The sequence below is a fragment of the Argentina silus genome (assembly GCF_951799395.1).
Source record: "Argentina silus genome assembly, chromosome: 3".
In the NCBI taxonomy this organism is placed as follows: Eukaryota; Metazoa; Chordata; class Actinopteri; order Argentiniformes; family Argentinidae; genus Argentina; species Argentina silus.
The window spans coordinates 20497077-20520366 of NC_139657.1; the positions used below are offsets into that span (position 1 = coordinate 20497077).

A 23290-nucleotide genomic window follows, 5' to 3' on the forward strand; every position below is an offset into this window, starting at 1 on the left:
AACTGCGCACAAAATAATTCAACGTTGCACTATGGGACTTTGAGTTTTACATAGGCACAAATAAAGCTACTGCTACGGAGATATTGGAAACATAAACTACATTTCCAAGTTTTCACATATGACTCATGCTGCACCCAGGTAGAAGGAAATAAATTATTTTCCGTAACTAGGGAGTAGGTACCAAAATATTTAGGGATGAGGTTTTGTACAGTATCAAAACAGGTTATACGATCTTTGGAGCCAGGTGTCACACACTTACTGGAAGAGCATCCCTTGCTTTTACCCCAATACAAATTTAAAATGAACAGCAAACACATCAAATTTGTTTTCTCATCTTTTATTTTCAGATCAGATTTGCTCTCCATTAGGTACCATGACCCTCTGTCAAAATGAAACATTTTATCCATAGGATTAAAGTAATAAAAGTGCTATGGGTCTGCATCAACTTATCACAATGGCAAAGACAACAAGTAACAGTGGGAAAAAAAGTATATAAAAGAGAGGACCTGGCTTCAAATATTGCACATATAAATCCAGAGAACAGATCTCCAGTCTACAGAATGAAAGTTGAGGTAACAGGTGATATTGGGATTAACACCACTGGATTGTGCCTTGTATTTACACCGAGTTCAAATTCAAGGGGTCTGCATGAATGTTGACAATATTCCTGTCATGCTAGAGTGAAAATCAGTCATTAACAGTATTTGTGCTCCCTTTGTGCTCCCTTTCACAAACAAGAACGTGTAAGCCTGCAATATTTCAGCTAATTTCACATACTGTAGAAGTGGGCATCCCGTAACATAAACCACTGACACTTTTGACATAAAAACTATGCATAATTGTTGACCTGCATGTTTTAACTGAGTTAACATTTTGCTGACATTTTTGCTTTTGGTTGATAGATGAGGAACACTGTTGCAATGACAGTGTTATTGTGCTCTGCTTTTCGTTTTGTTCCAATTGAGGCAGGATTCACAATGGGTCTATGCAGGCTATACAAACTACAAATGCACACAGATATTGTGTAGGTTTGGTTGTGGTTGGAGAAACATTTTTTGCCAAATAACAATGCTTGCTGAATATAGAGTGAAAATAAAACAAGGGAAAGGGTTATTTTCACAGACAGTTGATGGTGCTTAAGGTACAAATACTAGTATTAACTTCTCTTTCAGATTAGCAAGGGAAGAACAACTGAAAAGCACTTCTGAAGAACCTATGTACATTTTCAGGGGGATACTACATCGGATATATAATGACAATTGGCAAGGAAAGAAATGTCTGAGCACTATCCAAAACATGTCTCATCTACCACATTACATTCAGACCTATATTTGATGTGCATTAAGCAATATGCTGCAAAATATGTTCAGTGCTTGAATGTTGTTGTTGCAAATTGAGTTTCTGATCAAGTGTTACATTTTCATCAACCAGCCACTTACTTTTGAATCAACAAAAAACTTATGACCAACACTTGTCACAGCAGCAAACTGATAAATTAACATTTACCAGACAATAGCTTGTCCCCACCACAGGTGTCTAGCTAGTTGGGAGCAGTGACATCTCACATACCAGACATGGTGGCTGTGGAAAAAGACTAGGAGCTGTGGATACTTCTGCTCTCTTTTATCAGGACCCAGTGCAGTCAGTATATGTGGTTACCATATTCCCCCTGCGTTGTGTCACTGTTCTGCAGTGCTGTTTCGCTGTGCCTTGAAACCTGCTCTCAGTCCGCTTAGTGTGCCTGTCAAAAGTAAACATCTTCTCCATGTCATCAAACATGTCATCAAAGGCACCTGCTCCGAAGATCCCTTGGAAATGTCTCTTGTGTCTACTGTGGGCCTCCTGGTGGGCCCTGAAGTGGTCCTCAAAGTGTCTCTTGTGACGGACATGCCTGTTCTGGCTGTAGATATCAAAGTCTTTGAGCATGTCATCAAGGTTGTAGTTGAAGGGCTGGTGGACATTTTTCCCATTGTCACCTTGCGTGCCCCCATTAAAGAATGTGCTATGTCCAAACTGGTCATATTCTTGTCTCCTCTTTTCATCTGACAATGTTTCATATGCTGTACATGAAAGAGTTACAAAGACATGTTTCAGTCATCACTTAGTTAACAGTAGGCATACACAAAAAAAACATGCTGACAGTTATTTAGACCTAATCATCACACATTAAAATATGATACATCAGAAAATACATATTTATTCTAAGACTCCACAAACAAAGACAATATTAAGAAGATCCAACGTTACCCTCAGCAATTTCTCTGAACTTTGTCTCAGCATCTGGGCTCTTGTTCCTATCAGGATGATACGTCATTGCAAGCTTGTGAAATGCCTTCTTTATCTGACGTTCAGTGGCATCTTTAGTAACTCTCAAGATATCGTAGTAGTCCTTTCTGGCAAGTATTAGCTCTGTTATCATTAAAATGCACACTGCAAACGTTAAGGCTGACTGAGCAGTTGCCATGGTAGTAACCCTGTGAAGGAGAGAGGGAATGAATGAGAAAATAGCAATTGGATGACACAATAATAGCATCATCATGGTGGTACAAGAAATTGCAATGCAGTCAGAATGACCTTTGTCGCATGCAAAAGTAATACATAGTGTAAATCTAGTGGTCATCATTGGTCGTCCTTTCCCGTGTATACTTTCTTATTCAATCATAGAATACAACTTGTCTAAATAGTTAGTTAGTTGCAAGCGTATGTCTAAGTTCAATGTTACGCACAGAGCCCTGTAACCAGGCTTTGCTCTTTTTGTTGGGTTAGCCTAGCTCGAGCGCTAGTTGCGAAACAATACAATGATTATTAAAGTTTAAAATATCCGACGAAAACACTGAACTTACGTTTGCTCAACTACAGAGACACCAAACGAGGTTGATGAGGTAGCTAGTCTTGTTGATTACAGCCAAATACCATACATATACATATATATGCTAGCTACAGCTACTGGCTGTTTGTTTGTATGCTAGCGTAGCTAGCTAGCCGCATCACACGACTCGCAATTCAATTGGTCAATTTAGTACCATGTGACCTTTTGAGACTGTTATTTTGATGGGCCGTTCAAGACAAGCAAGGAATTGTAGAATTAGAAAATAGGAGCTCTGAGTGGGTTTCCAACCTGTAGTTCTCTACAGGTAGGACGTCATGTCAACATGAAAGTAACCGCGAGCATGGCAGGATTTTCAGAAAACATGATGTTAATGTGAAATGGAAATGTAACAACCATGTGTTTCTAAGGTGTTGAATACACACTGAAGTTTGTTTTCGTGCATGGGATTTGGAGAGTTGCAAACGTGCAATATTGTAAGTTAAAGTGGTTATAATTAGCCATCACCTGCGGACGTTCATGTTTGGAATTTCCGACCTCAAATCACTTGAATGCTCCGAACTCGGAGTTCCGAGATCACAGGTGGGAATTCCGAGTTTCCGAGTTGGTCTTCAATGCACCATTATGAGTATCTGCAGACAGGGATATGATGTATTTGATCTGCTGCCATCTAGTGTCGACAACTATTCAATGTTTGACAAACTGGTGTCGGGCAAATACTTGTTCAGCTGGAATTGTTTCGCAAATGTAAACAATACTGCATTTATACAGCTTTACAAGATTTTGAACCACTTTTTTTCTCTGGCCTCCATTGATTTAGTCACCCTAATTTTAGCCATCCTTAACGGGTAAACACTAAAATAAACTTTGAACGGATTATGATGGACACATGCGGTTTGGATCATTGGCTTTCTTAGAGGATTATCTACAATGAACACATTATTTTACCCATTGGTAAAAAAAAAAAATGCATTTTGGATTGCACGCTACATAATGTGGTAGTGATCTCTAACCAATCGACATGCGATTTCTTGAGGGGCAGGTGTTTAAACGCCAATCACAGTTCACGTCAAATACCACATGACCATTGTTGTTTTTCTCGGCTGTTTTTCTGTTGAGCGAGCTGTCGTATCAAATCGAATGACCCCGGTATTATCATTACACAGCTAGTGAACTTCAGCTAATGTTTAGAAAATCGACCAGTTAATTTGAGTAATCTGTTAGCTACGATTGGTATACGAAATTCTTCCGTTTTTCCTGAAACCACCTAGCTAAAGGACCCTGGTATGTCATTGAATACCTTCTTTATGCTTCTGCCTGGAAAATACTAGCTAGTTAGTTAGCTAACGTTAGCTAGCTAGCTAACAGTAACAAATAACCTACACTAGCTAGCTAGACTGCTTGTCTACTGATAACAGTAACAATACGGTCTCGTTGCTGTAACTAGCTAGCTATCTTTAATATCCAGTCGGTAACTGTTATCCGACGAACAGTCCGCAGAGCTATCAATAGTAGTTAACTAGGCAGTTGCCAACGTTGCACCTGTGAGAGTAAATGCATAGTCTTGGTTAGACAGCTGGCTATGTTGTGCAAAATCACAACATTCTTGATTATCTGATATTATTACAACGTTTGCGTGACATCACTGAAACCATGGAATTTCAATGTTAAACCCATAATGCATTGCAAATCTTTTTGTTGTTCACAGCTGGCGAGAAAGTGTTAACTCTCCTCAGAGGAATACAATGAAACCTGTCTTGTAAGACCCAAAGGAATGACTCTTAGAGGGGCTCCAGATACCTGTGTGCTGAAAGTGAGTCGAGCAGTTAACTTGTGGCATACACCGGTACAAAGACCAGCATCAGTTCCATTGTCTCCGTTGAAAACCCATTATTGTAGACTTCATGTATGGCAACATCTTAATCATAGAGTTGGCTATTTCAGCTGGAAACACATTCAAAGCCCCAAGAGTCGATGGCGCAATGGATGGCTCTGCAGAGCTAGCCAGGTGAGGCATAGGCTTGGACTCCACACCAGCGCCTTCTATTTGAACACCTCAGCCTCACACTGGTCTGCTGGTTTGATGTCGCGCATCAGGAGTACCCTGGGCTCTGTATCCAAAGCTGTGAGTGGGACTCACACTGACCTCCTCTCCAAGATAGCCCGGCTCAAACCCAATGCCGTCCAGGCAGAGAAAGAGGTTGAAGCCAGCCCTGAGGTAACATCCCAGGCTCAGGGAGGTACAGCTATCCCACCCCCAGCTCTTGCCCCAACCCCTACCTCTGCTATGACTCCTACCCCTACCCCTGCTACTGCTCCTATTCCGACACCTCCCACTATGCCTGGCATTAGTACCTCTACCTCTATCCCTCCCCCTAACCTTGCACAGGAAAATGCCACTACCTCAGCGCCAGCCACCAGTGTCCCTGAGCTCAGGGAGAGGAGGCTGCAGCGTGCATCATCCACTGTCCAAGCCAACAGAGCTATGATGGTAGAACAGCTCAAAACATCAGGTATTGAGACCAAGAACACCATTGTCTCCCAACAGACCATGCCACTCTTCCATCCCAGCTCCATATCTGTCAACCTGGATGAGACTTACAACTACCTTGCCCACCATGTTAACGCATACTTTGGTAGCACTACAAAAGCTGATGAAAAGAAAGTGGACAGCAAAGACAATGGTGCAAATTCCTCTCCCTCCAGTCAGGGCAACCAATCTAGTGACCTTGTGCCTATGTCCAACAAAATGGCCTCAGGGTCTGCTGCTGCTACACCTGCCCCAAGCCCAAGTGTCCCATCATCTCCTAAGAAAGGCATAGGGCACTACCTGTCTTACTCTGGTCCCGCTGTCCAGGCCTTTGTAGGGAGTTATATCACTCCCCTCGTCCCCAAATTTCGGGCTGAGCCCAAAATTTATGCTGTGGAAAAGGAGGAGCCCCCACCTGCTGATGCATCAACAAAGCAAGTGGAGGTCTTAATGAATAAGGAAGAAAGGGCTGCAGAAGAGAAAGCCAGGAGGCTGCTGCTCCAAAGAGAGAAGGTAGGTCTACATTACATCAGTGAACAGTGTGGAGAAATTATGTCTCTTCTGTTCATATTGATATACACGACTGAAACCATGTGGAAGACATTGTCTTGTTTCCATAGTGTTAGAATCTCAGTCCCGGTTTTTCCTTGAATAATCTAGCAGAAAATAGCCTAACAGACCTGACCTATTTAATAGACAGAAATATTGTCACGAAATTACTGGATTGGACAGAGAAGGCCACACCTCCCAAAGCTTTTTTTGCAAATGTTTGTTGGCCTTAAACTGAGGACTGTGTAGTCTAATAAGATAAGAAAGTCATTAACATTATATTATGAACCATATAATCAACACTTAAGTCAACATTTTATGTAAAGAATTAACGGCAAAAGTCCTGTAGCATCTCTTTAATAGAGAAGCTCTGATGGGTTCCTATTGCGGGAACTAAACCGTAAACTTCTGCTCTTGTAGTTCAGTCACAGATGCCAACAATGTGTGAGTTGTTGGAAACATGTGACTAATGGAAACATGTCAGAAGGTCATAGTTGTATGTAGTGGGCATATTATGGAAGGCTGCCAGGACTAATATGTCCTACCAGTTATGATGTGTGATAGCGTGCTAGCTGGAAGGTTCCTAGAATCCCTTTTCAAAAATAACCCTCCATAACCCTTCTGGAATCATGGGCCTATATAAGACGTGTACTTAGACTCTGTATGTTGTAGAGTGGGAAATAACTAGCTGTAACATTTAAGTAAAGCAAATTTTCTGTCACAAAAAGCACATGGATACATGTAGTCATTATAAACATTTAGCTTGATTACTGCATGTCAATAACCAAATTAGGCCTGTGTGTTGTGAGCCTATGGGCTTAGTCAACAGCTCAGGCCATGGGTAAGATATTAGTGGATTAGACTTTTGGTTGGGATGGCTGAGCAAGATTCTAACTGGGTTCTTGGTCTTTGTGTGCTGTTCCTAGATCATTGCCAGGGTGAGTGTGGACAACCGGACCCGAGCCTTGGTCCAGGCCTTGCACCGAGCGTCAGACGTGAGGGTCTACATTAACAGGGTGGAGGACCTCAGCTACCATCTCATGGACTTCCCAGAAACTCGTGGTGTGGCTTTCAAGGTGGTAACAACTGTACTTCAACACTGTGTCCATTTTTAAGATTAGATCTTAACATACCAAAAGAGACCAAATTTTCCTTTATGATTTAACTGCAGTGCAGCAAGTTTTTCTGGGATACTGTCACAGCATTGTTTTTCTGCATACTGTACATAATCACGTTGTGTCTGGCATGAATCTGGGACAGCTGTTAAGCTTGTCTTTGCTCTTTGAAGCTCTCCAATGCCCTCCTAAATGTCAGTTTTGTGATGGCAGCATATTAGGTGACATGCTGCTATGTGCGCTATTTAATGTGAGAACTGTCCTGTACTGTATGTCACGTTCTATATTTTACATTACAGATACCCTTATCTGTGGTGAGTGACTTATTTAACAGGTTATCTATTTTCACTCAAGGGCGTTGTACTGCCCTGGGAATGTTTGGGCTCAATCAAGGCTTAACTGAGAACACAACAAATGTATGAAGAAGATGACTGGTCTATAAGAATTCTTCACTTCTCTCACTGACTATTTTATATTGTCTGGTTAGAGAGAGGCACAGTTGTGTCTGTGTGTATCATGTATGCTGGAGGTGCTACTGCTGTCTGTACCCCTCAGGAGAAGGCGATCCCATGCCTCCTACGACTGAGACAAGCCAGTGATCCAGGTCTGAGGGCAGCAGTCAGTGAGGCCCTCACCCTCGTGGGCTACACCAACCCTGTCAAAGGCTGCGGAATACGGGTCCTGTCCATAGATGGAGGGGGAACCAGGTACAGTACTACTGTAATCAGTTGTGTGTGTGTGTTTTATGTTGCCGAACATGTACTGTAGCCTAAAGCATGTAGCTACTGATTATGAGTTTAACCAAGTTCTATTCTATTGACTGTGGGGAGGGTGTTATGTGTTCTGTCTCCCCACATAAATGTAAGGCTAGATAATCTATATCTGTGCTTCCATTGTCCTCTCATTGACCCATGGGTGCATCTCTGTTTGTGTGTGCTAACTTTCAGAGGATTGGTTGCCCTTCAGACTCTTCACAAACTGGAAGCTCTCACAGGCAAACCCATTTATCAACTCTTTGATTACATCTGTGGTGTCAGCACAGGTACTGTGTGTGTGTGTGTGTGTGTGTGTGTGTGTGTATGTGTGTGGGGGGGGTGGATTACCATTAACTGAGTTACAGCATCATGGCCTAAACTGGGCTGAATCCATCTTCTGGTGACCCACTTCTTGCTCTGCCTCGGCCTCAGCCCTGAACTGCTCTAATTTTTCTGCACCCTGACCTGCTCCACACCCCCCCGGACATTATTTATTTTGTGTGTCAAATCCTCTGTCTATTCTATTATGTTCTACTTTTCATATTTATTCCTCTTTATCCCACAGACAGTAACTCATTTCCCTTTAGAGACTTATATCCAAGACCCATAGACTGGCTGATTAATACTGAAAGTGTGCCAAAAATATTGAAAGACTCAACAAAGCCAACATAACAACTGTCTGTGTTATGTAGCCATACATGATCATGTCTTGTTTTGATTGTGTCTGTTTCATAGTGTTCAATTGGCTTATTATGTCTAACCACCACAGAGGGGTGCTGTTCACTATGCCGCACTGCTTCTCATGAGGTCCACAGGCTTGCTAATTCTCTCATCATAGGTCTAATGCTTTTTCTCCAAAAAGGGTATAACTGCATCTGCCACCAAAACTCCCTATCTGCCCTGACCATGCTCTCCCCTGCCCACCCCACTTTCCATATCACTAATCCCATACCAGTTGGAGGTAGCTAGCTTTCAGATGGTGTGTGTGTGTGTGTGTGTGTGTGTGTGTGTGTGTGTGTGTCAGCGGCTGGGTAATCCCTTCACTAGATAAAGTGAAGTGCACATATTAAGAACACATCTGGGCCACATCTGGCTGTACACTAGCACGCCTTGTCCAGGCCCACCATGGTAACTCTGGGATGGGGACCCCTGGTGCCCGGTGGCTGCCCCACACTCAATTTAGTGGAAGGGGGGCAAACCTCATGGGGTCGAGCTCCAAAGGGGGTGTAGAGAAGCATTCACATACAGATTAGGTGCTTTTGGTTGATTTAGAAAGGAGTTGGTGAAAGTACAGATAGACAGTGGTTTAGGACTGGCTTGTCAGGGGTCTGGTTAGTGGTGACGTGGTGGTGGTGGTGTTACTGGTGCAGCAGAGAGAAAGGGAGATTGGGCTGTGGTTATTCAGTAAAGGTAATAATGCTGATGCTGCAGGAGGCTAGCAGTAGTGATCATTGAGCATAAACAGACAGACTTGATGTGACAGAGCAGTAGTGATCTGCCTGTGGCGGCCATTTTAATCCTATCCAGTGGCAGTGAATGGTTCATCCCTGGGTAATGATGCCCATAACGGATAATCCATCAGGCAATTAGCCTTCCGTCCAGTCTCTCTCCATAAGCCCTCTACCCAAGCTGGTTCAGAGAGGAATGGAAGAATGAGATTTACATTTGATCCTTTGTTAGCTAGCAACTCTTGTTCATTGTTGACAGATTCTCCAGAGTGAGACTGAAGCTGGTATATTTCCCATTTACAAGGGTGTGCATGTGCTGCTCCTTCAGGTGCCATTTTAGGCTTCATGCTGGGAGTGTTCCAAATCCCTCTGGATGAGTGTGAGGACCTCTACCGGAAGTTGGGTTCTGATGTCTTCAAGCAGAATGTTATCGTGGGCACAGTGAAGATGGGCTGGAATCACGCCTTCTACGACAGTGAGACCTGGGAGAATATCCTCAAGTAAGTTCCACTGTCTGCATCATCCTGCAACTGTCCACTTTCTTTCAAATCTGAGACACGCCAGCACACGGCACTGTATTGTCAGAGCTCAACTGCCCATTCAATCTTATGGCATCTTGGCGTCCATAGTAGATGTTGTGTATTGTATATGCTGAGACACACAGCTTCAGTGAGATTATATACACTCTATCTACACATGCTAACAACATCATATGGATAGGAGCTACAGTATGTGTAGTCTACCAGAGAACATTCTACTGGTAAGCTAAGGCAAGTAACAACGCTCCTCCTATCCACCACAGAGAGAAAATGGGGGCTGACCTTATGATTGAGACGGCAAGAAACCCCAAATGCCCAAAGGTGAGTTTTCTCAACACGGCGTGACTCATTTCTCCCATGTGTTGAGCTGGCAAGGCTAACGATAGGGCCTCCATGGTGTTTATAATGTGGTTATAGACAAAACCTTTGGCCACTGTCTGACGGAATAGTCCTACCTCTACTTCACTTCTCTACTGCTCCACTGCTCCTCCCAGGTCGCTGACAAAATTCACACTAATTCCATGTAAGACAGCCAGGCTGAGGCTAGGCAGTGGAGTAAATTAGTTGTTCCATCCGGATATACTATGTCCATTATACTGTGTGTCAGTGTGCTTGCTTTTCATGTCATGCTTACACCATAAGCTTATTGTAATGAATCATGTAGTAGTGGTCTTTTATCATTTTTCGGAACTTCAGAATGAACTCACTGAAAACTATCCTTTGATTCAATGATCTGCTGTACTGCATATGTTCTGTTTTGCTCTGTTTAATCTGGTCATTGACATATTATGGAATGTGTATGCGAACACCATCACTGCCCGTATATTACTTAAGTGGAGGATATAGCTGCACATTCTATCAATATACATTTAGACTTTAGACATAACTTGCTAATAGAACACCATCAGCTTATCAAAGATGAACTCGAAAAAACAAATGTCATACATTCCCTCCTCCTACAGGTGGCAGCAGTGAGCACCATAGTCAACAGGGGTACTTCTTTGAAGGCCTACGTGTTTAGGAACTACAACCTGCAGCCGGGGGTTCGCTCCCACTATCTGGGGGGCTGCCAGCACAAGCTGTGGCAGGCCATTCGCGCCTCCTCTGCTGCCCCTGGGTACTTCCAGGAGTTTGTATTGGGGAACGACCTCCACCAGGTAAGACCAAGCTCACAATGAGGGGTACCAGCAGGGACATTGGTTCAACAGGATAACTCAGTCAATATGAGCAGGAGTGGTAACAGTCATGGTAACAAGATTATTGAGCTTGTATCCCCCATCCCAGTATTCTACTTTAGAAGGACTGAGTGAGACCATTAGTGTGTTATCAGGTCATGTAATGGCATCAGTTTTAATACATGCTTCCTCATGCAATGCGTTTGAGGAGTTTTGGGTGAAAATCATCAGTGGGGTAAAATGGAGGAACTCAATTTCAACCCTGTCAGCGTTTGTTTCCAGGCAGTTATGTTTTGACAGAGTGTGGAGTCAGACAGAATTAGAGACACTTAACTCCATACATCTAAACAGGCATGCATTAGCCAAACAGCACAACAGTAAACACCTACTTACCCTCCACTCTCAGGCATTTTACTGATCAATAAAGCCCTTCTGCCTCCCCTCGCCCCTTTTTACGGTATGGTCCTCTCAGGGCTGGGCTTGGTCATGACTCCTGAGTAAGACTGCCAGAGACATACAGGACATACAAATCATGATGTTCAACTACAGCTGATGTGTGGTGTTTTATGTAAGAAAGGTATGACATCATGCCATGTTGGCAGTATCCTTTGGCTCAGTAAACACTTACAGCATACACACATACTGTAAAACCTTGATGTTGACACATATACACGCACACATGTATATTTGCATCAAAGGTGGAATCCCATGCCTTAACACTCTTAATTGGAAGTGGTGTGAAGGTGAGTGGGAAGCACAGGCTCGGTAATGAAAGGGAATGGTTGATGAAAACCCAGCTGTGTTGGGAATTCTCCCATTCACTCTTCCCTCTTCAGGTCTCATCCTCCTGTCAGAGGTGCATACATTAGCCCAGCGCACCGTTTGACTGCAACCTCAGCCTTGTTATAAACCAAAGAGCAGACAACCTAATTATGGACGTGTTTGTCAAAAACTCTGCTAGCTAACCCGCTAACTGGGAAACCTCTTACTGGGAAAGTAGGACACCTTAGGTAGCTAAACATGTTTGATACAATGCCCTGATTGTGCAACCTTGACATAATTTCACTGCTGTGGAAAAGTGAAGAAATAAGTGAAGTACTATTTCTATGAAAATTGGAAATGAAAAATCTGCATTTAAACCAGGGAATTTGAAATCATATTGTAGTATTTCTTCATCTAATATATTTCAGTAATGTTTATATCATCTGCTGAATCTGTAATGTTTGGATGGATATACTATGAAATCTCATACAATTGTTAAACAAGTCAAAGTGAAGCACGCTACCAAGCCAGGTCTATAAAGCCCAGCAGCCAGATGCCAAGGCTCCTATTTGTTGGCTGGGTGTTCTACTGAAATGGGCACCAGCCCAAGTGGCAGCAGAGCATAACGTGGTGTCTGTGTGATGTCAGGATTCCCCAGCGAGGGAGTCATCTCGCCCTTTACCATGGGCGCCCACGGAGTATTCTGCTCAACTCCCAGGGCCGCACAATCGCTTTTTTGTGTCCCAAGTGCAAGAAAACAGCTGTGGCCATCTGCTGAACGAATGCTGGAATTATCAAACAGCCTTTGAAGAAAGTTTTGATTGTCCCCTTAAATGTCTCCCAGATTCATCCAACTAGAATGGAAATTTGTAACTGACAGGATTTAGATTCAAACTGTGGTAAACATGAGGAAATTGTGACTGGGAGCAAGACCTTTGAAGCAGGGCGGCTAAGGCATTATCACAGCACAACACTTGCTACCATAACCATAGAGAGAATGCCTCAGAGAGAGAGGGAGAGTGTGAGAGGGAGGAGGAGCATGTTCCACATCAAAGCCTCTGTTATCTCTGCTCTGACAACCCCAGAAGTAGAGAAGACTCAGAAGTTGACAAAGGATGCCAGGGCATGCATGGAATGGAGAAAGCCCAATTCTCTCCGGTTGCCATGGCGTCTCCTGAGGCGCGGGTGAGGAATGGGCATGTTTGTGTCCACCTCCTTCAGTCTTTGACAGAGCCCTGGGATCGCAGCTCACTTCCAACTCAGGCCCAGAGATCCCCCAACACGGCGCCATCCAAACAGAAAGAATCCACACAGCATGGCAGAATGGAGGCTGTCACCTCGCCACTTATACTCCATACTCTGTGTCCCACTCGTGGATCTCAGAGAGGGAAGGCAGTAGACTCATGCCTTACTCATGAAGCACTTGAGGTTGATTGATGAATGCAGCACTCTTGTTTATTTAGATGGAAATGGGAGAAAATGCAGAATCACAGAGAAAAGCTTGATCATCATAGCAAGACTTTGTTTGTCACAACAACATGCAGCTAATCCTACATGCTATTTCTGGGTACAAACCTTTATTTCTTTGCTGTTTTGTGTCATTGGCCAGAGGTGGAGCAGTTATTGGCCTGGCATCACATCAGTGCAGTGCTGCACAGATGAAGCTGGGAGGAGAATGGAAGGATAAATCAGTGCTTTCAGCTCAGTCCTCCTCCTAATCAGGGCCAGCTCCTCCTGTGTTGCCCTTAGAGCTGTGCCTGCAGGAGGATGGAGCTTGTAGACACAGGCTTCCTTTCACTGTTTCCCTGGTGCACACACACACACACACTGTTATTATCCACATTCACTCACACACACAGACACATTTTCTTCTTTTTCACTTTCTGTTGCTACTCTCCACATACACACACACACTTGATTGCGCTGGCACACTTCTTTAGGGATTAGGTCAGTCCACTGATTACATTGACTGACTGACTGACTGACTTCTGTGTGAAAGCCTGCCTGCCTCCCTCCCTCCACCTCTAACCCCCTTACCCCTCACAGTGCTGCCTATGCACCTAATGGGCCTCTTACTGCAGTGACTCAAATGAGATTTCTTTAAACAAGAACTCAGTCAATTGCATACTTTTATGAATGCATTCATATGCAAGTGCATATTCAGCCACTTATGCTGAGCTCACCTGGGAAATTAGCTTACACTCCCCTCAGTTTGCTTATTATGATAGACAATGATAGTGAAAATGTGCAGTCTCTATATGAGGCAGCCAAATATGACTGTTATGCCTGAAGGGAGTCTCTGGACCACTCCCATTTGTGTCATATCAAGTGCTGTCACACGCTCCAATCTCAGGGGTCACTGCAGGCAGAGATGATTCAGTACTTTGTGTGTGTGTGTGTGTGTGATGCACCGACATGAACATTCTGGGCCAATACCGATTACAGATTACTCGTAACACAATCGGCAAATACTGATACTTCTTGCTGCTCAGTATTGAGATATTATTTTGCCTTGAATTATTTCATTATCCTAAGTAAGGCTATCTAATCATCCTGCAGAAAGAAAAAATTGCTAAATTGCTTTTCCTGGCCTGAGGGCATAGTTGGCACTCTTCTCTGTGTCCAACACAGATGGAGCCCTCCTCCATTCACAGCTGAGTATGACAACTTGAACCTCATGATGACCCGTCCGGCCTCCTAGGCCAAAGGTCATAGAGGAGAAGCAGTCTGCGTAATTACAAAATGTGGCATGGAGACCTGACTTGACCTAGTCACCCCACTCTAGATGGTGACACATCACACTAATGCTATTGTCTGTCTCATCCTTGTTGGTTATAACCTCTATATGCATTAGTTGTTATCCAGATGTATCTACCAGATGATGACATAATCAATGATTTACTATGGAAGTTTGTATGGGTATTTATGGAAACACCTTGTACTGAACATGGGAACACCATGGGATAACCATTGTTCAGTATACATGTGATGGCATAGCAGAATATGACCATAAAGAATGAATCATCCATAGAATTTCTTTGCAATGACCAATTTCAGGGAAACAGGACTGCCATTGTGACGCACTGTGTAGCATCAGATGGCCCGTGACTTATGTAACCCTTTCCCAATTAAACGTTGTTCAGAAGGATGCCTCATTGCCAAAGGCTTGTGCTAAATCATGGCAGCATTGTAGCTTTGGGCCCCTCAGCCAAGCCCCGTCAGTGATCAACGCTCGGAGAGGAAGAGTGGCGCTCCTAATGACTACAGCAGTTGACTGAAGCTGAGGAGTGATTGCCCTGTCAATCGCACGTATCGCCTGCCTCTTAAGGCTAGAGAGAACCCTGTGTTCTTCTGTGCCGTGTGGCTGCTTATCTTGACCCCCTCACACAAGGCACTACTGGAGCATGGCCATGGGATCGAGGGGGAGGAAGAGGCACGCACAGTGAGTGAGGACGAAGTCACAGTCATCGTTAATAGAAGCTGACGTACACTGAGCCATGAAATGACTTTTACTGATCACAACGATATCGCCCCTTTCCCATTTAAATCACAACTCCCCTCTAAGACGGTTTAAAGTGGAACAATGGAGATAAGCTGCCAAAACTTAATGGCAATGGCATCATTTTAAGCAGCAGCTACCCATCCCTTAAATTGTACTTGTCTTCATTTTTATCTCTACATCACATTCCTAATCATCTTAGTGCCACTTTTGTACTCTGGAACGATAGAGTTCCTACCAGGGAATGATTTCTACACATACATAATTCTGTTTAATTGCAGAGGCTTTAGTGATGAAACATCCTCCCATAGGTGCAGTATGCAGCCTAATTAGTAGAACTCTGTTTTTTAGTCAGGCCACAGAAAGAAATTAAGAAGCTGACTTGTGGATCAACCATTGGCGCCTGAAGCAGAGGGCCAACAACACCGGAGGGATATGCCCCTGGTGGATCTGTACGAAAGCTCTCTTTCAGTCAAGACCAGCGTAGAGGACCATTTATGCTTGCAGTAGTGCTATCACCCCAGGGCAATTCCACGATAACAGAATGATGTTGGGACTCGATTTCTCACTTACAAACGTATGCCAAACAAAAACCCTTCATAGCAAAATTTAATAAACCATGTATCTAAGCACAAGGACTACTTATAACTATTCCAACTGAAAAAAAAAAAAAAATAACACATTTACTTTAAGAACTGTGCAGACTTAAAGTTTGGTAACAGAATGACCATAAAATCTTTGTGTTTGTGTAGAGTTTATGTGATCATATCATCATCATATGATACATTGAGTTTGAAAATATCTATTTTGGTTGCTTGGCTACAGTAAGTAAAGTGGATTTACATCGAGTAACAGAATGATGGTAACAGAATGACTGCATGGGGCCCCAACAGAAATGCTTAATTTCTGGATTTGAATGTCTTTCTGAACATGATGATGTAGCTAAAATAGGGACACAAAGTTAGAAATATACAATATTCTTTTATCAACTTATATACAGTGCAAAGGAAGCATTTTTTTCTCCATCTTTTTGCTATATACTCCAACAGTTAGGATTTTAAATCAGACAATTGCTATTGGGTTAAAGTAGAGATTCTCAGAAAGAAGAAAAATCCCAATACTTATGGTGGGCACTGTATAACATTAGAAAGGGAAATTGAAATCAAACTAAACAAAATACAAGAAAACACACATCTGCCTTCGAAATTGTGTCAGTGTCGTTTTCTTGATTATACCAAAAGAAAATAGCTTTTACTTTTGGCAGGAAAAAATAATATTTTGAAAAAGTAAAATACAAGCACACAGAGACCCCCAATCTGCTACTAGTTTGCCTCGAGAGCCTTTGCAAAATGAAAACATTATTTATTATCTGCAACCAGTGTGGGAAGGATCCTAAGAATCTGTCTAAGGGACACCACACCATATGTGCGCTCTTTAATGATGAAGATAAATCTTTTGATGTCCTGTTTGTAGAAGTGTACAACATGTATGTCATCATTCTCATTGGGAGTTACTTGTGTTACATATTTGTGTGATTTGCTGGCTTTGCTTTCCCCACTGTACTCAACAGCAATGAAGTCTCCATTTATTGGAGCATGAGATGAGGATTTTAATGCAGTGGTTTGTAGGTACTACTACATGATTTCCATATCAAATCATTTCTGGGTAAATGTTAGGTTACATACTATTGTTTACCTCTTTTTTTCATATTTTGGTGATGCTAATTTGATCTGGAAGCCAAAATTCAAACCAAAACATTGGAAATTAAGATGTTTACTTTAGTGGGCCTTTAAGTATAGAACGCTTTGTGAAAAGGTTATGTACAACCTGCACAACAAGTGAATGTAGCCAATTTAATTTCAGTGATTCTGTTACGAATTTGATTTGGTCATTCTGGTACCGATTAGGTACTGTATATATCTAAAAACTATAGACTCTTAGCTCATTTGACACCCAATTTGATATGTTGATGAATTTCACATGTTGGTCCTCATGGGTTGTCGTCACCCCCCCCCCCCCCCCCCCGAAGAAGTTCTCTCTTCAGCTTTGGGGTTAAACTGTCACATAGCTTCTATAGAGAGGACTTGACCTCTTCAGAAGCACCACTTTCTGGCCATGAGATACAGGCATTAGAGTGAGAGGAGCGTTACAGCTCCAAATCCCCATGAAGGGAAGTGACCTCTGACCTGCCTCATGCTGAGTGTTTGACAGGCAGCTTGAGTCTGGCTTTTTTGTGTGCAAAGCCCATTTGCACAGTTTGCCCTTAAGTAGATCATTGTTTCTAACTTTAAACCCCCCGTCCTAATATGCCCCAGCCTGAAGAAGAAACCCTTGTGTGAGAATGTGGCAACGGTCCAAGTATGGATCTCAGATGAAAAGTGCCCCAAAAGACCCCGACGCAGTGATGGCACGGGTCCTGGTCCAAGAAGTCTGCCAATTAGTTTCTCCCTCATGGAGGCTTATTTGTTGGTGACAGCTGTAGATGGAGATGATGGATGCAAATGAGCTCCCGAATAGTTGATTCTGCCAAAAGAACCACAGTGCACAAAAAACACCAGTCTTCCAGTACAGTAGCACCATGGAGCTTCTTCAGTGCCTAAAAAACCTCTTTGCTTCAAGTCTCTCTGTCCATTAGCTGTAAAACAATGAGAACAGGTGCACTGACATTGAGACAAGTGGTGGCCTTCTACTCTCAGCTAGCTTGAAGATTCTGTGCTTGTTTGCTTGCCACACTGACTGTGTATGAGGCATTATGCTCTCATAAACTGGCCTCCAGCTATCAAGCGAGAGAAGCCACAACTGCGTCCAGACTGCAGGCATAATTGCCACTGAGTGTAGCAAATGGAGTTACAGTGGTGTTAGTGATAAGAAAAGTGCTGAGCTGTTTTGTTTCCAGCTGGGTTCGTCCAGTGCTAGCTGCAGCATTATTCCCTCCCTCATTCTCCATTAGGAGGCAATCCAGACGATTCTCCCCTTTCCTGATTCATTCCTCGGACCGCCAGACGCCCCGCTGCCGTATAATGACGTGCTCTGGCGGTGCAAACGGCCACCTCAGCAGTTCCTGTCTAGGCTTTGTGTGGCAGGACGGGAAGGCTTCTGTTTGACTTCAGTCTCAGTCACTGAGATGAGATGAGTGCTCATTGAGGTGCCTTAGTGTCACTACAGAGCTTCTGTTTGAGCAATAATTGGAAAAATGTCTCTAAGACAACGTTTTGAGTTGATGGTTGAATCCCCACAGGCTCTCCTGCTACAACAGTAATGATGCCTGTGTAAAAGCTTGCCACACACATCACCATCATCAACCACACACTGGTAGAGCTTCGGGTTCTTTAATGTACTTTATGGAAGGTTTGATCAGAGCAAGCATTATTATTAGCCGAGAGGTGTTTTGAAGCTGTGCTTTATTCCCTGATAGAAGAAACAGCAGACTACATAGTACAAACGGCATATAATGTTACTGCGGTAAAAAAAAACCATAAATGTCTTATGCTCAATGCATTATCATAACTGAGAAGGAAAACCACGTCCATGACGCAGGCACATCCTAGTGGTTAGGTGGTTAATTATCTAGTATTATGAATGTGTATTAAACAAATAACACCTGAACTAAACATAATATCATATCAGGTTCTAAATGATTAATGTGTTAACATTAATAATAGCCTTTTTGATGAGACGTGTGACTCCAAGTGACCCAAAAGGTTGGTTTTTGTCATTTTAATTATAACTTATAACTCCATTCCATTTTTAGCTACTAGCTTCTGCTAAATTAATTTTCTCCTGGTCGTAGGGCTTTGTCACATGTCCAGCATTTCCTCAATGTCATTCACAGTTCTCTTTCATTTTATTGGCCTGTGATCCACGGAGCTAAAGATCACACAACTCATTTGCTGGCCACTATCAATGTGGGCTCTCTCCACAGGGTTAACGCATTGTGCTAGGGCCTCATTCTCCCATATCCAATTCCCTCTTTCTTTCTTTTTTTATCTGGAACCTTGAGGCAATGACACAATTTCTCAGTCCAGCTCCCCAGATGATTAACAGACCTGCATCTTGGTAGGCAGCCCTCATATCCCTCATCATACCGTGTGCTCCGTCACTGATTTGTACAGGGAGCATTCTCATTATGCCACAGCGCTGTTGGAGTGGGATGGAGAGATGGGACAGACCCCCAAAGGCCTGGCTGCCCCTCCCATACACTCATATGCACGCACACACACGCATGCGCACGCACGCGCACGCACACACACACACACAAATGCACTACCCACTCTCCCCCGGCAAGTCCCCAGACACCCCAGGCCCTAGAGCTCCCACCCCCCAGCCTGGCCTCTCTAATGAGGACTGGCCCCTCTGTGTTTGATCCTGCAGCCAGCCCCCGGCCCCCCAGCCTCATGCCTATTCAACAGCTTCCTCTCCCCCAGCCTCTCCTCTCTACGTACTCCCCCCATTGCCCTGGGTAGACACACCAAATTGTGCCTGGGTGGCTGCTTGATACCAAAGCCAGTCAGACAGAAACTGTGAGGGGAAGCTGTATTGTTTGTGTCCAGCTAGAGCTAAAAGCTGTACTAAAACTAAACTTGACAGATCTGCTCCAATTTGCTTTTTGCAATATTCATCATTAATGTAGTCTATTTACTTTTTTTTGCCTTTCCTACCATTCTTATGGTTGTACCCAATAACAATTTCATTGATGCACATAACTATAGCCTTCGCATTCAACACCATTTGTGAAATGTAGTAATTAAGTATAGTAATGTTTGTGTCTCTGTATTTACAGGATGGAGGCTTGCTGATCAATAACCCCACAGCTTTGGCCATCCACGAGTGTAAGTGCCTGTGGCCCAACACGCCTGTGCAGTGTGTGGTGTCTCTGGGCACGGGGCGCTTGGAGACCTCCAGCAAGAACAGTGCGACCTACACCAGCCTAAAGACCAAGATCACCAACGTCATAAGCAGTGCCACCGACACAGAGGGTAGGTGCCATCCGAACCCTCGTACTCTACTTTCTGAGAACTGCTACCTAGAGCCTGTAGCACATCCCTCTTGTTCAATGGGAAGCAATACATTCTTGATACAAACCCACTATCTCTTTATTGTGCAACTTCATGATTCTAACACCCCCTCACTATCTCACTAACAAGAGACTATTTCGCTATTTTTTGTCTCTTCAGTATAAGCACACGGATACTTGATTCCTCATAGTGTGATCCTACAATGCTGCCACCACTATTGTCTGTTTTATCACCACAAATGCACTTACTGGACATGGGGGAGCCTCTGAATTTCCTACGTTTTTGCCTAGTCGCCTCCCAGTAGCTGTTGTGCAGTGTGACCTAGATGAGTTCTGCTGCTGCTCTTAGTTTGGTGCTTCTGAGTTTGGGATTAAATTCCCCTGCTCTCCAGATTAACACGCTTACAGCCCAGATTTTTCCTCTTTTCTTTCAAAACCACTCTCCAGCCCAACACTTATCTGCATCCTCATCCCCTCTCAGTCTGTCAGTGGAGCTCTGTCTGTGTTGGTGTAGCCAGAGATAAGGGCAATTTTCTTATGTTTGTTTACCCAGGCTGTTCATTTACTGTACAATGTTGGCTTCTTTTTTTCAATCCTAATAGAGCAAGTGTGATATGAGTTGATGTGATAATTAGTCACAGAATGATAGTAATCACATAAGAGCTGTGGTTTGGCCCCAAAAACTGCATACACACGAACATAGCCTCCAGATGTGTATATTAAGAGCTCTGTTATACAGAATCAAATGGGCAGTTCTTGAATGGAATCCATGTCTAAACTCTTAGCTTAGGCATCTCTCTCAGTTCTCTTTGGGAGCGTTGACTCAAACAGCTGCTGACTTCTTCAGACATCTGGCTTATTATTGTGAGCTTGTGTGTGCATGTTTTTTTTACGTCTCCAGACATGGACCTTCAATACATCCATGACTGAATACACTCTGGAAAACAAAACCAAGGCGCCTGCACTTGAAATAACCCTGATTCTGGCACTCGCATGTTTCTCACCCCTAAATGTTAGCCCTCTGAAACATGAAATCCTGTCAATGTACTGACAGAATGGCTTTGACAAACATGCCCTCTTGACTTTTACTTCAGACTTAAAAAAAATATTGTGACTAATATGTATTTATTTGTGTGCGTGATTGTATATAGTATGTCATGTATTTTTATACACTTGTAAAAATGTGAGTGTGTTTGTTAAGAGAGAGAGAGTGTGAATGTGAGTGTATCTCAATTCTAGCCTCCATTCTCATCCTCCATGTCCCCAGAGGTCCACACTATGCTGGATGCGCTCCTCCCTCCCCACACATACTTCCGCTTCAACCCCTACATGAACGAGGAAATCGCCCTGGACGAGAGCCGGAACGAGAAGCTCAACCTGCTACAGGCCGAGTGCCTCCGCTACCTGGACAGGAACGAGGAGAAGCTGAAGAAGGCCGCCCGCATCCTAACCCAGGACAAGAGCCCCGTCCAGAGGCTTGCTGAGTATGCCAAGCTCAAGGCAGACATGTACAACGGCAATGGCATGCCCTTCTCCTCCAAGCTCTAGACCCCACAGAAGAGAATGCTCTGTAGAATATAGAATAAATGTTGTCGTGTATAGATACACTGCTCCCTACCTACTCACTCATCCCATAGACTTTGATAGTGAGGTTAGCATTGTGGAGTTCACGCTACTACACCCATTTACAGGGACCATAACCTGTAAGTGTGTGTCTGGATACTATTCTGGCAGCACTTGATATGGGAGGACTGTTACTTTCAAAGGAAAGAAATGTTCCGGGTAGGGAGCTCTGTGTATGGTGAAACACTGTCAACATCCCTAACAAATGCTCCTTATTACTCTCACCTTATTACAACTTGATAAGATGTTCAGAGACTACAATACATCCTCTGACTGGTTCGTTTGCCAAGGGAGCACTTTTAACCGTTAAAAAAAGTCTGTTCTTAAAACAACCAATTCATCCTCACTCTGTATTTATTTATATTTTCAGAAACATTTTTATGGGACATTGTTTGATTTAAATGTAGTTTGTTGTTTCACTCTGACTTGAACCCAGACTGCCACTAATTAACTCCACTTGTAACAGGAACATAAACAAATAGTGGAAAGTCACTAGCTGGTCATAGTTGGATATCAAGGTTTTACTTGAACGACTTGAACGAAGAGAATGCAATTGACTCACTATTCCTTTAGTTATAATAACTGGTTGTTTGGCATTTGTCTATCTTTCACTTTTTACACCAATGCATCTAGTGCTTGTATTTGATGGTTTTATTGGTGTTGCTGATATTGGTACACAAGGGTGTAATTTGTGGCACACTGTTTACTGTATAAATTGTTAATACATGAATGATCGTAACAGGAAATTAGCCATTGACCTGGCTATCTTACTGTACTGTAGAACTACATAAATGCACAGAATAGGGATCTATTCAAAGCTACCTTTTTAAGGGCATATAAGCTGCAAAATGTTCACTCCTCTGTGTGGTATTATGAATGCTTTAGTATAATAACTCAACTATGCGTACTTTGAAATTGTAGATATAGTTTGAAATGCATTACGATTGAAATGATGAATGAAGTCTTGCTATGCTGTATTTTAGCTTTAGAGGAGATTTTAATCAAAGCTGAGATTTTGTTATTCTCCAAAATGCATTTACCTTTTTTTTGTATGAGCACTGATTTTGTGGCTCTACTACAGTTAATGAAGACTTTACCCATCTCCGATGTGCCGTGTTCCAGTTACTCTTTTCTCCATCCTACCTTGAAGTGCTTTTTCCCAGGCCCACTCTGACATGCTATATCCTAGTTTGATTGAATCATGGCGGTTTAGCAGAGGGACTGTATTAAATGTAGGCTGCTACTTTTTACACTGCTGTTGCTGCTCCGCCCCTTTTACAGTAGTTGTCTTGCTATTCCTTATGGTAATATAGATGAAACACACAGGTTCATTTGAGTCATTTCAACTGTCAAAGGAAGCAGGTTGAGGTTGATGACCTTCTAGTCGGTGTAATAATGATGTCTTTATCATCACTCCGGGACCGAAGGTAAAATTAATGCAGATGTTGATTTAG

The 23290-nt window shown here is 43.1% G+C and overlaps 2 protein-coding genes across 2 annotated transcripts; one reads left to right on the top strand and one right to left on the bottom strand.

The window, feature by feature from the left end:
* Positions 1–341: 341 nt before the first annotated feature.
* On the bottom strand, positions 342–2981 carry dnajb9a (DnaJ heat shock protein family (Hsp40) member B9a). The gene is made up of 3 exons (XM_083666594.1): positions 2844–2981; positions 2248–2474; positions 342–2060 (listed from the first exon to the last, which is right to left on the bottom strand). Exons 2-3 carry the CDS (start codon positions 2462–2464, stop codon positions 1627–1629), a joined length of 651 nt encoding a protein of 216 aa, XP_083522720.1. The 5' UTR covers positions 2465–2474; positions 2844–2981; the 3' UTR covers positions 342–1626.
* A 992-nt stretch (positions 2982–3973) lies between these two features.
* LOC310802359 (calcium-independent phospholipase A2-gamma-like) lies at positions 3974–23290 on the top strand. Its single transcript, XM_083666664.1, has 10 exons — positions 3974–4111; positions 4536–5870; positions 6833–6982; positions 7577–7728; positions 7969–8063; positions 9553–9724; positions 10027–10084; positions 10726–10920; positions 19980–20175; positions 21481–23290. Exons 2-10 carry the CDS (start codon positions 4602–4604, stop codon positions 21759–21761), a joined length of 2568 nt encoding a protein of 855 aa, XP_083522790.1. The 5' UTR covers positions 3974–4111; positions 4536–4601; the 3' UTR covers positions 21762–23290.

Coding starts and splice junctions, on each gene's coding strand:
- dnajb9a (XM_083666594.1), bottom strand. CDS start 2,464: ATGGCAACTGCTCAGTCAGCCTTAACGTTTGCAGTGTGCATTTTAATG. Junction 2,061..2,247: donor GTTCAGAGAAATTGCTGAGG/GTAACGTTGGAT, acceptor TTTCATGTACAG/CATATGAAACATTGTCAGAT.
- LOC310802359 (XM_083666664.1), top strand. CDS start 4,602: ATGACTCTTAGAGGGGCTCCAGATACCTGTGTGCTGAAAGTGAGTCGA. Junction 6,983..7,576: donor CTCGTGGTGTGGCTTTCAAG/GTGGTAACAACT, acceptor TGTACCCCTCAG/GAGAAGGCGATCCCATGCCT. Junction 7,729..7,968: donor ATAGATGGAGGGGGAACCAG/GTACAGTACTAC, acceptor GCTAACTTTCAG/AGGATTGGTTGCCCTTCAGA.